The 14,376-nt window shown below is 49.1% G+C and overlaps 1 protein-coding gene across 5 annotated transcripts in view; it reads right to left on the minus strand.

The window, feature by feature from the left end:
- Positions 1 to 14,376, minus strand: part of HIPK2 (homeodomain interacting protein kinase 2) — a 136,954-nt gene that overhangs the window by 89,229 nt on the left and 33,349 nt on the right. For 4 of the 5 annotated variants that reach the window (XM_042795578.1, XM_042795577.1, XM_032996310.2 and 1 more), the window contains exon 2: positions 1,794 to 2,892. In XM_042795578.1, coding sequence (XP_042651512.1) covers positions 1,794 to 2,892 — 1,099 coding nt within the window. Of the gene's footprint in view, positions 1 to 1,793; positions 2,893 to 3,246; positions 3,368 to 14,376 lie in introns of those variants that run through there. The other variant, XM_032996317.2, reaches the window with a different exon arrangement.

The following is a 14,376-nucleotide window of genomic DNA, read 5'->3' on the forward strand; positions in this document are numbered from 1 at the left end:
CCTCCCCAGAGACTGCCACAAAAATATTCCTTGTTTGTCACTGAGAATGAACCATTTTTCTCTTTCATTTCTGCTTTCTGTCACATATTTCATTTTGGCTGCCCCTTCTGTCTTTCAGCTAGGGACCTAGGCTGCTAATGCAGAATCACAGATAACTCAACAACAAAATGCCTGCATTATCTTTTTTCTTTTTTCTTTTTTTTTTTTTTCTTCTAGTCTGCCAGGTAATTGCAACCCTAAAAGCTTTTGCATATTTACCACAGAAACATGTCTCTCCTGGAGGATGGGACTGTCATCAGGTAGAATATTTCATTTAATAAGCCTCTTCTGAGGTATAAACTAGGGTTGGGGATTTTTTTCTGGCCTCCTTCTGAGCAAAGGACAAGCAGATAAAAATCAGCTGCTGCAGTGCTACACTGTCAAAGTTCCTGTTCCTGTGAAAATTAACTCTTCACAAGCTCAGAGCTCAGGTGGGCTTTGCCACTGCGATGTTTATGAAGTAGGAAAAGGGTCTGTTATCAACTCATGTTGTTTTTTTTGTCCCCAGTCCTCCCCAAGTATAAGACAGATTTCTTTCCTATTTACAAACAGAGCAACTATCTTGCTTTTCTGTAACCCATCTGATGAGCTGTGGATGCTGCCAGGACTGATTTTCATTAAATCAGTCATCAGGAAGGATCACATTTTCCCTCTTCACCCCTGTTTCACAGAATTACAACAACAAAAACATGGCCTGAACATTTCAAAATTCAGCTGTCATCTAAAGACAAATTCTCTTTTTTTCCCCATTTTCCCCCACACCTGAGGTAGCAGTAGAATTGCTTTTCTCGGTCCTTGGGATGTTGAATCAAGCCAATTGGTACCAAAGAGAAGGTCTGAGGAGGACATCTACAGAGAGACTTGTGTATTGGAGTCAAGATAGATGACCTTCCAGGGGTTATGAAAAGAGGCTGCTTTGCTGAAACTGTTCAACAGACTGAAGAAAGATATAACCGGTTGACACCTTGAGCTTCAGGTGAACCTACACAGAGGTCAGAACTCCAACCTAGTACATAACATACCTGAAGTTAAAAGCACTGTGAGTGGGCATTGACTGTGTACAACAGGTCCTCAGTCCAACACCAAATTACTGACAATACTCACTCAATCCTACCAACAGCTTCCCACATGGAGAAGGGTGTTTCCAGCCTGGCCAGGCTGCCGGCCCTCCTGGAGCAGAGCCGACAGGAGCCAGCCAGAATCCTCCCGTTGACTCTAGCAAGCTCCACAGCCTGTGTGAAAACTACTCCCTGACAAAGCACCTTCTGCATTCATAGAGTTTTCCTGTGGGCCACCCTTATCCTTGTAAAGTCCCTCATTTCACATATGAGTAAGGACTGGAAAACATATTTGAAATATAATTTGATTGTTTAGATTAAGGTCTTTCTGAAACCAAAAACCTACTTGCATTGACTTGGGAAGGAAATACAGACTCTCCAGATACATCCCCTCTTCTGGATACAGTCCCAGAGAGAACAAAGTACTGACAGAGGTGGAAGACTTTCTAAACTGTAACTGGCAAACTCTGGTTTTACATTTTATGGTTATTTACAAACTTACAATGGTTTTCAGTGCAAGTAAACTCCAAGACGTTAGGATACCATTTTTCCCTATCACCAACAAGCCATTCTAAGAGCCATCCCAGTTTAGGATTAAGAGATGACTCTCATTCCCTCATTCCTTCCGGGAATGTAGGAAAATTCCCATAGGTAAAATACTTTTCCTAGTTGCGTTACATGAGCCCAGTCTCTTACCTGTAATATCTGGATTGAAGGTAGGTAGAACACACAGCTTTAGACACATGGCTAGCTGAACCAAAGTCTATGACCTTGACCCTATATGGCTGTCGGGATGGGTCTACCAACATGATGTTCTCTGGTTTGAGATCAGCATGAATCAGTCCCAGGCTCTTCAGCTTCATTAGGGCAGTCGCTACCTGCTGGAGAATTGGTCGAATGTACTTAAGGGGCAAGGGACTGAATTTGTTTTGTTTTAGGAAATCATAGAGATTCTGCTCCAACATTTCAAAGACCAAGCATGTGTGATTCTTGTGCTGGAAGCACTCGTATGCACGGACAAAGTTGTAGTCATCTGCACTTTCTGTGCTCAGACGAGCCAGGATGCTCACTTCAATCTGGCCTTGCCGAGCATAGGAAGGGTGGTTCTTTAGGATCTTGATGGCCACAATCTCATTAGTGCCACGTTTCCAGCATTTAACTACTTGTCCGAAGGTCCCACGGCCAAGAAACTCTAACACTTCATACGTGTTGGTCATGGAACAGAGCACCTCATGTTGCACCAGCTGGTAATCCCCTTCGCTGTTGGAGCCGCTGTTTTTGGAGGTGGCCGTGGAGGTGGTGGCAGTGGCTACAGTGGCCCCACTGGCATTGTTCTGAATCATTGGCGGATGCTCTTCGATGATCTGCACGCTGCTTGTGTTCTCGATCTCCTCACTCTTGCGCTTAAGTCCACATTTTTGGTAGGTGTCCAGAAGGCTCACAGTGCTGCGACGCATCAGGTTGTGTGGCCCGCCCAGTGTTTGCCCAGACACTGCGACCACACCAGAAGTGCTGTTGGCGGATGTCACCACGATGTGCCCCGTGCTGGCTGGGAAGATGATGGTCTGTTCGTAAGGGATGCTTGGGTTGGGGATCTGGAGGGAGGCGTTGACGGCTGCTGCGGCGGCTGCTTGGGAGGACTGCACGTTCTTGCTCTGGCTGTAGACTTTGCTGTGTGTGCCGTACCCAGTCATATCCCAGTTTGAACTCGGCTCCACTTTCAGTTTCTTCACGCTACAGAAGGCACTTGACTGAAGGGTGTGAGGAGAGAAAACTTGCACATGCGAGGCCATACCTGCAATACAACACCAGAATGAAACCACAGCGTCAAGATGACTTCTCCAGCTTTTTTCATTTGTTCAGTATCAGGAAGGGAAAATGGGATACAGACTTCAGATACGGCACACACACACACACACACAAGTTCTTCCAGAAATATGTATTCAACACAAATAAGATGATATGCTCTATAATAAATCATTATCCCTGATTGAACTATACTAACAACCACCAAGATTACTGCTTTCTTGCTCTCCTCCTTCTCATTTTTAAAAACAGGAATGTAAATGTTATTTTTACCTCCTCTGTCTAAACAGACTCCTATTCCCATTGTCTCCAGGAATATATCTAGCTCTCAGGAAGAACTCACGTCAAATATTGCAAAGTATTCTGAGTGTGGAAGTCAAATCTCAAATCCTCAGGCTCATCCTGTATTAAACAGTTTGGTGGCTCTGACTTAAGCCCTCTGTTTTATTCCCATAGAACCACTGTGTAGCTTCTGGCCTGCAGAGAACCAGGATGGGACCAGGAGATGATGCACCGTGGCAAAACGGGAGGTGCGCAGGCAAAGTTGAGGAGCCAGGACAGAAGCAGCAGATGATGTTTCAGGTTGCTTGCCAAGTCTGCGTGTGGGAATCGTGCACAATGCTGGTCTGTGCTCAGGGACACTGGAGATGGGAGTTACACAACATGAGCTTCACTGTGTGCTCTCAGTTCTCTCAGATTTATAAAATTGTGTCCACCTATTCTTATTCACAGTGACAATACCATCACTGGAAAGCAGATCCCCTGGAAATGAACGGTACTGTTAATAAGGCAACATACTCATTAGCATGTGGCAGAACTAGGTCCCGATACAACTTTATAAGAGAAGACAAAAACCTATTTTACTGCCAGTTTATTTGGTTCTAGAAGAGTTAATGATCTTCTACATCTTAATTAAAAAAAAAAACAACCCCCAAACAAACAAACAAAGAAACCCGCAACCTCATAACCAAAGTGAAAATAAAGTATCACTGAGGCAGACTTACTGAAGGAGTCTGAGTAACATTGCACCGAAACAGAAAATGCTCCTATTCCACAAAAAAGACGTGGTCCACAGAGAAGAGGATATCTAAGTCCTGACAGTACTGCTAGTTTTCCCTGCCCAGGGTAGGGGTGGTACTGCTGGGGCAAAGGTATTGTGGACGGCACAAATCTGTGGGGATTCCTGGGGAAGAAGCCAGCACACAGCGGGAGTTAGAGCAGAAAGGCACAGCCTCCTTCACCCTTCTATCTGTTGTCAGTGCTTCTTTTTAATAAACCAGAATGACTAGGGAAGAAAAAGACAATATGCTGAGCTGGCACCGTCGCTGAATTATTAAGCACAAACATAACCTTGACTTGTTTTCAACTTTTAAAAGTTAAAAGCTGAATGAATGCTTCAGTGACAAAACCACAACAAACTCTGCAGTGCACATGGATGACTTCCTTCATGTGTAGACCTGAGAGTATCTAACACTCGGCTCCCTTTCCTAAAGGAAACCCATATTCTACCAGTCTGCGTTGTTCTTCGGAAGATTTTCTGGAGCTCATATGTACTCACACACGCTCACACACGTGCATGCGTAAACACCTGCACCCATTTAGAAAAACATGAACGTTATTCCACACTTCCAAAGCTCAGTAGCATGGTCAAGCAAACAGGCCTAAACACACCCAACACCCATTTTCCAGTTATTTCCCAGCAGCCCAAAGCCCAGGAACTGCTCAGGAGAGGGCTGCTGTGCCGAGCCCAAAACCACCGTACGCAGCCATCCAGAAGTAACCAGCAAAGCAACCACTCCGGTTTACTTCAACTCCCCCACCTCCACCCCTGCCACAGTGACGAATTTATGAAGACGGGACAGATGCAGAAGAAAACCCCTATCAGGACTCGTGGGGAAACCCTCACCCACTGCTGGAACATACAACACGAAACCCCACTAACCCCGCTCTAACAGCAAAGCCCTGCAGACCGCGGCATGCCCTCCTTTGCAGACATGACCCCTGGGTTTAACGTGATTTCTGACGCCATTCGTGTTAACTCCCGCCGCCTTCCCCCCCTCGATCTCCTCGGCAGCAATTTCCAAAGTCTCTGCAACTGGGTCCTCGGACCCCCTCCCTCCCCAGCTCCCCGCTCCTCCAAGTACTTTCTCTCCTCTCTCCTTTCCACGGGGTGACGATACGGCCACGAATGCCGTAGCATGTGGCACGCAGCGAGCTCAGAGAACCGCAGCAGTATTACTCAACTTGTCATCCCAGACACGAGTATCGTATGGGAGCAAGCCGAAACTGTGTTTGTTTTTCCACTGATTAAGAAGAGTCACGGTGTTCCTTCTAGTACAGTACCGACCTGCCTGGAGAGTGGGGTTGGTTTGATGTATGTTTTCCCCCTGGACACGAATAATAAAACAGATGTAATTGGTAACATATTGTGGACCTAGCAGAGGTGTAATTTATAGCTTTATGGCTTTCATTCCACGGTGTGCTTGAGCAATATCTCTTCATACAAAATAAAAAGGGGAAAAAGCGATTGACGCAGAACAAGGAGAGAGGTTCTTCTCATACGTTCCTCTAAAGATAACACCAGAAGACCCAGGCACCCCAAACTGAAGTCTGGGATGTGAAGGGCAGCAGCTGCAACTTCCTCAGCGCTGCTGTACAAATCAGGATAATCGCCACCATTAAGAGACAGACTTTCAACTGGTGCAAACTGGCAGGGCTCCAGTTGGTATCAGCTGACACTAAAAACAAGGTCAGCACTCACTCAACGTCGTCAGCGTCAGATGGCTGCCTGTGCCTGTTTCCACATCAACAACCAGCCCCTTGCTGTCCCTGCAACACTGCTGGCAGCCTCAGCTGGGGGACAGGAACCGGGGACAAGCACTGAGCCACTCTGGTACCCCCAAAAATGGAGGGGGTGGAGGAAGCAGGGCTCTCTTGTGGCTAAATGGAGGACTTTGGATTCCTCTGCAACCACTTCCTCAGAAGTTATAGCTCGTCGCAGGAGAAGTATTTTCCCTAAAAAAAAAAGAAGTATGAAATCTTCTTCCTTCCATCCAAAATTATTTTCTCACATTTGAGGTTTTAGGGGCACACGCTGTAAGGAGAATAACTCGGCCAGCTCTTCAGCACAGTCCGATACCAAGAAATTACAGGCTGATTGACAGCTTGGTGATGGGAAAAGAAGGCTTCTGCAGCAAAGTCATTTTTATTGTAAATTTGCCCGTGCAGTTAATGTGAGAATAACACAACCCTAGATTTCCTGAGGACGCTATCAAATCGTGCTGGTGGCAAGTTCTTTTTTTCAGAAAGGATCTTTGTTCCATGGCAATAGCAGAAATAGTAATAATGTGAATAAAAGTTGGATGGTTTGTTACAGGGATCAAATTCCTCATCACAGCCTGTAATACAATTTACAACTTCAGTCTTTTGATTACATAGGCCAACAATAGCCTTCTATGACATCCATGAGGAAACAAGCCTGCAGTAACGGGGTGATCCATGCCACCCAACCCCTGTGACAGCAGTGCCCCCTGAGCATCCCCGAGACACAGTGGGGATGCTCCCGGGGAGCGTCCTCACTCCTGGCGTCTTGGAAAGACGGAGGGGCCCTAAGCCACGGAGGGCTGGAAACCAGTCTGCTTCACTCGGGAAAAGTCCTCCGAAACCCCCACTCACAGCTCTGCCAAGAAACCCCCCGGGCGAGGCCGGGCCTCTCTTGCCACCTCCCTTCGCTGCGGGACGATCCCGGCAGACACCCTGCCCCGTTTCACACGGGATGGCCCGAGGCTGGCACCCCGCTCACGGCCATCTGGCCCTCCCCGGGGAGCGGAGGGGGAGAGGGTGCTCAGGAGGAGCAGCTGTGCCCACCGGGCGTTCTAGCCTACTCGAAGCCCAGCCCAGCAGCCCCACCTGTGCTAGCAAAAGTTCTGTCCAGACAAAGGCGAGCGGCAACAGGGGCTGAGCTCGGGCTTGGTCCCTGCCTTGGCAGGGGTGCAGGGCAGCCTCCCACAGCCCCAGTTAGCCGGCCAGGCTACGGCCAGCACGCTGCAACTGCTAAACAGAAGCCCTGAAGAGTGCAGGTCTAATTTTTTATCTCACCCCCCTGCACGGCAAGTTTCTGGGCTGGGAGCAGAATCGAGGTTGGGCACCATGCATGAAATAAAACTGATAGTTCCTTTCTTTAATAATGAGTTTTAGTGTAGCCATTTAAAGCTCTCACACAACCGACAGTAACTGGATTTAATGGGGCCTCCCCTGTCCTTGATACGACTCACGTAACTCCCTGTAGTATCCACATGAGCTGAAGTATGTAGTGTGCAGCCAAGGGACAACGTTAAAACAGCCCGAATGACTTTTATTAAAAGACTTGACTTCTTTTTTTTTCCTGAGAACTCCTCCCACGTCAGCTTTCACTTAATAATAATTTAGCAGGTGCTATTTACAATTCAGATGGCCCTCTTCTGCGTGCATACACAAATCGCACAGCTGCCTCACTCGCACTTCCAACAGGTTTCAGGAAAGCAAATGAGGTAGAGTTCCCTATCCACCCACCTTACCCTAAAGGGCAAAAAATACACTTTGGGGACTAAAGAGGGAACAGTTTGAAAGTCACTGATGTTTTCTTCTGCTTTACTCTTAGCAGTTACTGCTGATTTATAAATGTGGCCTTTGTGGTGGCAAGAGACCAAGCCCCTACCCTGTATTAAGTAGGCAGTAAGACCTTTTGCCGTACCTGCAGAGCTGCCAGTGCTCTGTAACCAGAGGCTGCTCGCTGACTGCCGCCAGAACGACGGTGCCGGCTTGAAAAATACTGTAGAAAGCACATGGCATGTGTTCGGCATATAAATGATGCACACAAGACACTCCTGAAATAAATATCTTCCGCTTCTCCCCAGAGAGGCACAAGCCTGCAAACTCATCTACACGCCCGGGTTACGGCGGCAGGGAAGAGGGGATCTGCCAGGTATGGCTAACGTCTTCCAGCTTCGAAATAGTCATGTCTCAGGCACAGCGCTCTTCTTCACAGCAGCCCCTGCGTGGCCCCTTTGGAGGCATTGTCCCCCGGACCACTGTGCTCTTGGAACCTCCTTAAAATTTACGTCCCTGGAGGCTACACAAATTCCTTCCCTTGTGCTACCGACTGTTTGGAGACAACCTCAAAGTGGAGTTCAGACCTCAACAGCCTCAGCTCCTTCCTGTTCCTGGTGAGCAGAAGATGTCAAGGGAGCCTTCATTCCAGGTGAAAATCTCCCTGCCTTCCTGCTCTGCTTTTCCTGTCCTGCTAGTAAAACTGTCTCGTCCTAATTAGTTGTTTCCTAAACGCTTACGTAGCGCGCAGCAGTTCTTCAAGATGTGACAGAGCCTGTCCCCTGCAGTGCTCCAGACCTGGCTTCCCACAGCTCCAAGCTGCCACATTTGATCCACGTCCCCTGGCCAGACGGAAAAGCAGGACCTTCCAACGCACAGAGTAGCCATAAACAAAACCAAGTGACCAAAGCCAAGCGTCCTCCTACCCCGCACACACCCGAGAAGAACATCTCCCGCTGTAGTGCAATGGCCAGGGAGCTCTGCTCACAGTCACCTGCACACCCCGTACCCCCTTGCCACCCCGACTGCCTCCTACACAGCCCCCTCCTGCATTTATAGCATCAGCAACGCAACCCTGCTCGCTATTTCATCCGCTACACCATGGCTTTCCTTTATAGATAGGATAAAAGTTACCAACCAGGACCTTGGTCATTACTCCTGGGCACGGGGGGATGTAGGCAGCTGCTCTCTCTCATGCCCTGAGCAGGTTAGTTTGGCCTGTAGCTCAGGGTACTGCTGTAACTCTCCCTTTTAACTCCTTAAATCCAGGGCAACTTGCCTGCTGGGTACTGAAAGCCTTCCTCAGCTGACCAGGGAGAAGAGGACACCGCCAGGAAAATATTGGGGAGACCTTCCTCTGAGCCAGCCCAGTGTGTCCTGCCCCCTTCCCTGACCCTCCAGCTCCACTTCACCTGCCCACAGGCACAGGAGGTGCTGAGGAGGTGGTAAGGGCTGGCCAGGGCTGCTAGCCAGCACCCCCTGCCTCCGCGTGCTCTGGGAAGCATCCCGGCCACCCCGGGTGAGAGCTGACACCAGCAGCTCGGCGGGAAATGGGCTGCCCAGAGCCCTGGCCCTGACCAAACGAGGCAGCACCACCCCGGGCCAGACCCTGCACCGCAGCCTGGAAACACCTAGGTTGCTCCAGCCCCATCCACCCCTGCTCGTCACATCTGGGGGGTCACTAGACAGTGTCATGTGAGCTGGATTTGGACGGTGGGCAACCACTTAAATAAGCATGCTATACATCTGAAACACCAGACTCTTAGGAATTAGTGAATAGGAGGCATCGCAGCCACAAATCTCCCTCTGAACCACCTGTGCTGTCCTTTACTTTAGTTTGTCCCTATAGACAAAGGAGTCAAGTCCGTGCAATACCAAGCCTTTCCTTCAGTGCTCAGTGACCACAATTTCACATCTCATCACTACAAAACGCCACTCTTCTCTATCTACTACAAGCCACAAGGCCCTACTACTAGGTATCTTCTGTAACCTAGACACATTGCAATTCTTATTCATCCTTTTGATGTGGGTTCAGGTGCCCACGAGCCTGAGTAACAAGCTGTGGGCTCCTCCGACATATTCCTGGTTTGAGGCGTGTGAAGCAAAATCTCAGGGACAAATATATACACTTACATTTAACTCCTTGATTACACCTCCGCAAAGGATTCTTTCGGGGTCACCTCCATCTCCCACTTAAATGAATTGCAGTAATGACAAGAGAGATTACAGATTTCCTCAGTAAATCATGTGACTGGTTTATGTTTCACATTATAGTTAATTAATGATGCAACACCTGAGAACACAGGTTAAAATATACCTCACCAGAGGCTGCCTCATTACTTCCCTGCAGATGCTGCAGCCACTGGACCTGACGACAATGTCTAGATCCTGGTATGAGAAGGGCCAGCAGTCAAGTCTGTGCTCCCCTGAACTGGAAGGTAATGCCCAGGTACCTTCCTAGGGGAAAAGCCAGCAGAGCTGAAACAGTGCAAAACCTCTCTTCGGGACACCTCAACGTCTGTGAGTGGAAAGCAAATGAATTTGATAAGCTACATACAGCCTTGGGAAAACAGAGCCAGACCCCGGTAAGTAAACCCCTTCAGGAAGACCGTCACCTCTACAGAAATCATGAAATGACGCTGCAAACGCTCTACCAAGACGCCAAAGTGATCTCCAGACACACTGTAAGAAACATGGGAGTCCGCTGTGCCCATGGCAGGTCTCCATGGCTTGAGAAGATGGATGGATAGCCCTGGCAGGCATACCTCACTGAGTAACAGTCCTCCTGAGCCAGGGAGCGAAGCCATCAGCTCCTGTGACAACTTCTGGAGTCCCAAGAGCAAAATGAGGTGACAAACGGTAAAGACAGAGGTGGCGGCAGCAGCTGAAAAAACCTTCAAGGTCTGCTCGAAAGTGGGAAGGAACTTATGCACAATCTCAGTGTAAAGACATTTGAGGGAAGTGGGTGCCAATGGAACAAGTTTTACAACCAAACACCCAGTACTCCCGAAGGCCTCAAAGAAGAAGAAAGTCTGCTCTGGAGTCAGAGATGGGATAAGAAAAAAAGAACACGACGAAGTCAGACAGGCGGGATCGCACAGAGCGCTGGCACACACGTGGCTTCCCACAACTGCCTAGTGGAAAGGATATTTTGACTTTTTCCACCGCAACTGCCTCCCCACCTGGATGACTTCCCACCTGTAAATATTAGCTTGGCAATGTCAGTGACTCCAACTGGCCCGCAAGTGTGGTGAAAGCACAGGCGACGGCTGGCACCTCGCATACCTCACGCGTTAGGAGCAACCCTAATTGTGAAGGCAGGACATGGGCAAGGCTCGCTGAAGTCTCTGGCTGAGCCTCTTACTCCCACAGGATTTTTTTCTGAGTGTTTCATTTGCAAAGAGGCCATTGCATGACATTCAGCCCTTGCTTTGTTTACGAAATCTGAAACTCAGATCAAGCGCTAGCTGGGCTGAAAAGGTCAGTTTGCCTGTTCACAAAGTCCCTCCCTTCGTTTCATCACCACCAGGATACAGACCTGTTGGAGAGAAACAAGCCTCTGGTGAGGTCTGGATGAAATACCCAGGATTTGGGCTGCAAAGGAAGACAAAGATGCAGGCAGAAAGGTGGGGAAGCTGGGCACAGGACTCTGCCTAAGCAGAAAACTGGGACAGACTGATTTGATGACCTCCCAACTACCCCAAAGCCAGGGTTAACTGTATCTCCTCCCTTCTGTAGCAACACCTCTCCTTCAAATAAGAACAAAATCCAGAGACAGGACTTAACAGCACCCTCGTACATTGAGGGCTATGGGGTGTTTTAGGAAATTAAGAGAAGGGATAGTGCAGGTTTATCACCTGACCTGCACTTTAAGTAATTAAAACAATTCTGTAAATAACCTGCCTTCACACAGGCACACAAACACACACCCACGCAAGGAAAAGCCCTTCAGTTCTCAAGGAAACACATGTTCTGAGCATTCATTTTTCACCCTCTCTTCCAGACATTATCCTCCTCATCACTCAGGGCCAAGAAAACATCTCCAAAGTGATGGCCAAACAGTCAGAAACCTCTTTTGCTGTCACACATGGCGTTTGATTTGCAATCCAAATTAAGGGTATCAAACCAGAGATGTATGAGATGCGATGGGCCGGGGCCAGGAGCACAGCTCAGAACCAGAGCGGGCCCAGCACAGACCAGAGACCCCGGGGGAGACACGGGGTTGCGGTTTGGATGTGGACTCCTTCCTCCTCAAAAATCCCCCTTCGGTCATCTCTTTAACTCACAGGCTGCGCCTGAGAAGAGTAACCCCCCGTAGAAAACTGCCACTTAGCTGTGTCTCTTGATCCCTTCTCCTCTGAGAGCGGCGTGTTGCTCGCGGGGGACCCCGGTGAGGGGGAGCTGCTGCAGTCTCCATGAGAACATGGTGCGTTAGGGCGTATCCGTGGGAACCGCGATGCCTTGAAAATTCCAGCGACGGGGCTTGCTATATTTGAGGCTGTAACTGACCTCTGTCACACGAAACACACGGTCCAACTCGGGCACACGCAGACATGCAAACACTTGCACAGCCAGAGGATGACCCACAAGGGCAATTAATCTCTTCCCTAAAAGAAATGACTGATGCTGCCCCAAGTGATCCCGCAGAATTGCCTCTGGACGTCTCCCTGCCCCACTGCTGGCATGCTGCTGGGGCTGGGGGCTGGCAGTCCATGCCTTATCTCCCGCTGACTTCGCAGCAATTTTCTTTTTAAGCAAGGTCTAATAGGACAGAGGCCAGATCAGCATGCAGAGAAGCCGCCTGTTTGGGCAAGGCAGGACAGCCTCAGTGATGCAGGAAGCTCCGGCTAACACAGAAAGAAAACCTGACTTAGGCATGGGGATAAACTACATGAAGGATTTCAGAGCCTTGAAGGGTAAACATCCAGGAGCTCAGGCAAGGATACCTACTTGAGGAAGAAGGGTATAAGGCCCTGGTGTGTGATGAAGCTGCTCAGGGACACCAGTAACGGCCTACTCCCCCTCAAAGCTCTAAAAGAAAAGAAATCAGAGCAAGGGAAGTCATTAAGAGAATGAAAAACCTCCACCTGCATCAGCAGAACTCCCTGGCTACCATCAGTCTCTCCCCCAGGTTTCTGGTTTGTGCAGGATATGATTATTTATTGACATATTTATTTACTCAGCTCTACCGCGCTTAACGCCACGGCTGCTGGGCTTCTTGCGCTGGCAAGACTAGAGCATGACAGAAGAGGAACAAAGCTGAGCCTGGAGATCCAGCAGAATATATGCCAGACGCCTTCTGCAGTGCAGCCTGAGGCACGCGACCACTGCGATGGGCTGGGAAGGGGGGACTGAGCTTCAGAAGCAGGCTCTAGGCAGAGAGAGCCTCGCGGCCAGACGGGGCGAACACGCTCCCCGTCAACCAAGGAAGAGCAAGCAGAAGATAGCTTTGGTGGGGGGTACGGTGAAAGACAACCCCTGGTGGAACTTTGCTCCAGGTCATTCTGTACTTTGGAGTCCCTGAACAGCACCCTGCAGAGACACAGGCACCTCTGCACACCTCGTGCCCTGTACAGCCGCACTCGCTCTTTGCTACCGGGAGCTGCTGCGCGGCACCCACGGATACGGCGCAATCGCTGGAACCCAACCGACAGAATCAAAAATCCACAGGAGAAAGGATAGCTGGCTACAGACAACAGGCTAGCTAAAGGGGCTGTCAGGCCTCCTTCTCGTCCATGGTCCTACATTTGTGAACTGGCGTGTCGCTGTGCACTTCCAGCAGCATGCAGCCGCTTGCCCCAGCTCCTCCATAAGCATCCTTTGGGCGCTATTGTAGCTGTTTTGCAGCCATGTCCTTTCAACCCAGAGCACTCGACTCTTTTCCTACAGCAATGACATTAGAGGATTCAGCCTAGACGCAGTGTGACAATGAGTTCAGAATCATCAACTCCCCGGTGATATCACAGCCAAGCTGTCCGGTCACACCTATGCATTTTGACTAATGATGAAAAGGAAGTCTGGCCAAACTGAGTCACGGGGAAAGAAGAGCTTCTGAGAAAATAAGCTCTATATGATTTTCTCACAGGAGCAAAACCACCACCGTTTCCACAGGATCCAGAAAAAACAAATTAGTAACAACTTGTGGTCAAATCACAAGAGCTTTCAATAGGTCTAGGAGAACACTGGGCATCTCAGCTTTGTCTAACGTAGGAATGACTAGGGAGAAAATTGGCCTGGGGTGGTCCTATGGTTGTTGTTAGAACAATTGTGAGAATCCCAGTAAATGGTAAGAGGGGGGAACTGACAAAAAACCCAAGCCAAAGCCGGCTAGGGGAATTTAGTACCAAAAGTCCCACGAACTCACATCAGACCTTAAGCACTCAAAACTCACAGACAGCTTTCCAGCATCCATATGGGTGAAGAGTAAGAAGAGACTGGAAACCAGATTCAGCAGAAGTACGGTAACTGGGGAAAGGACTTCAGTGGGAACGGGCAAGTTTACACCCTGCATAAATACCCCACTAATTCGATGTTTACAGTACTCCTTTGTGGACATACTCCTCGGGTTTGGCCATTTTTCATATCTGAAAATAGCCACGCTTCCCTCTTTAGTCCTGCCTGGGCTCACGGGAGACTGAAATGAGTCACCAGAGGACCAGCTGAGTCATCCAGCCAAAGCTTGGAAAGCGAAGCAAAATTGGTCATCACATCCACGCCTAAAACGCGGATGACGGCAGCCCTCCTAGCAACCAACCATGCATTAGGCATTAAGAGTTGGAGACCACTGCCACTGTGAGCCATTATTTTAAGCCGGGCAGAAGGCGGCCTTAAATGGAACTCATACAATGCAAAACAAGAGCTGACCGCTGGTTCTGCGTCTGATACA

This window comes from Tyto alba, unplaced genomic scaffold, assembly GCF_018691265.1.
Source record: "Tyto alba isolate M040663 unplaced genomic scaffold, T.alba_DEE_v4.0 Super-Scaffold_21, whole genome shotgun sequence".
Classification (NCBI taxonomy): Eukaryota; Metazoa; Chordata; class Aves; order Strigiformes; family Tytonidae; genus Tyto; species Tyto alba.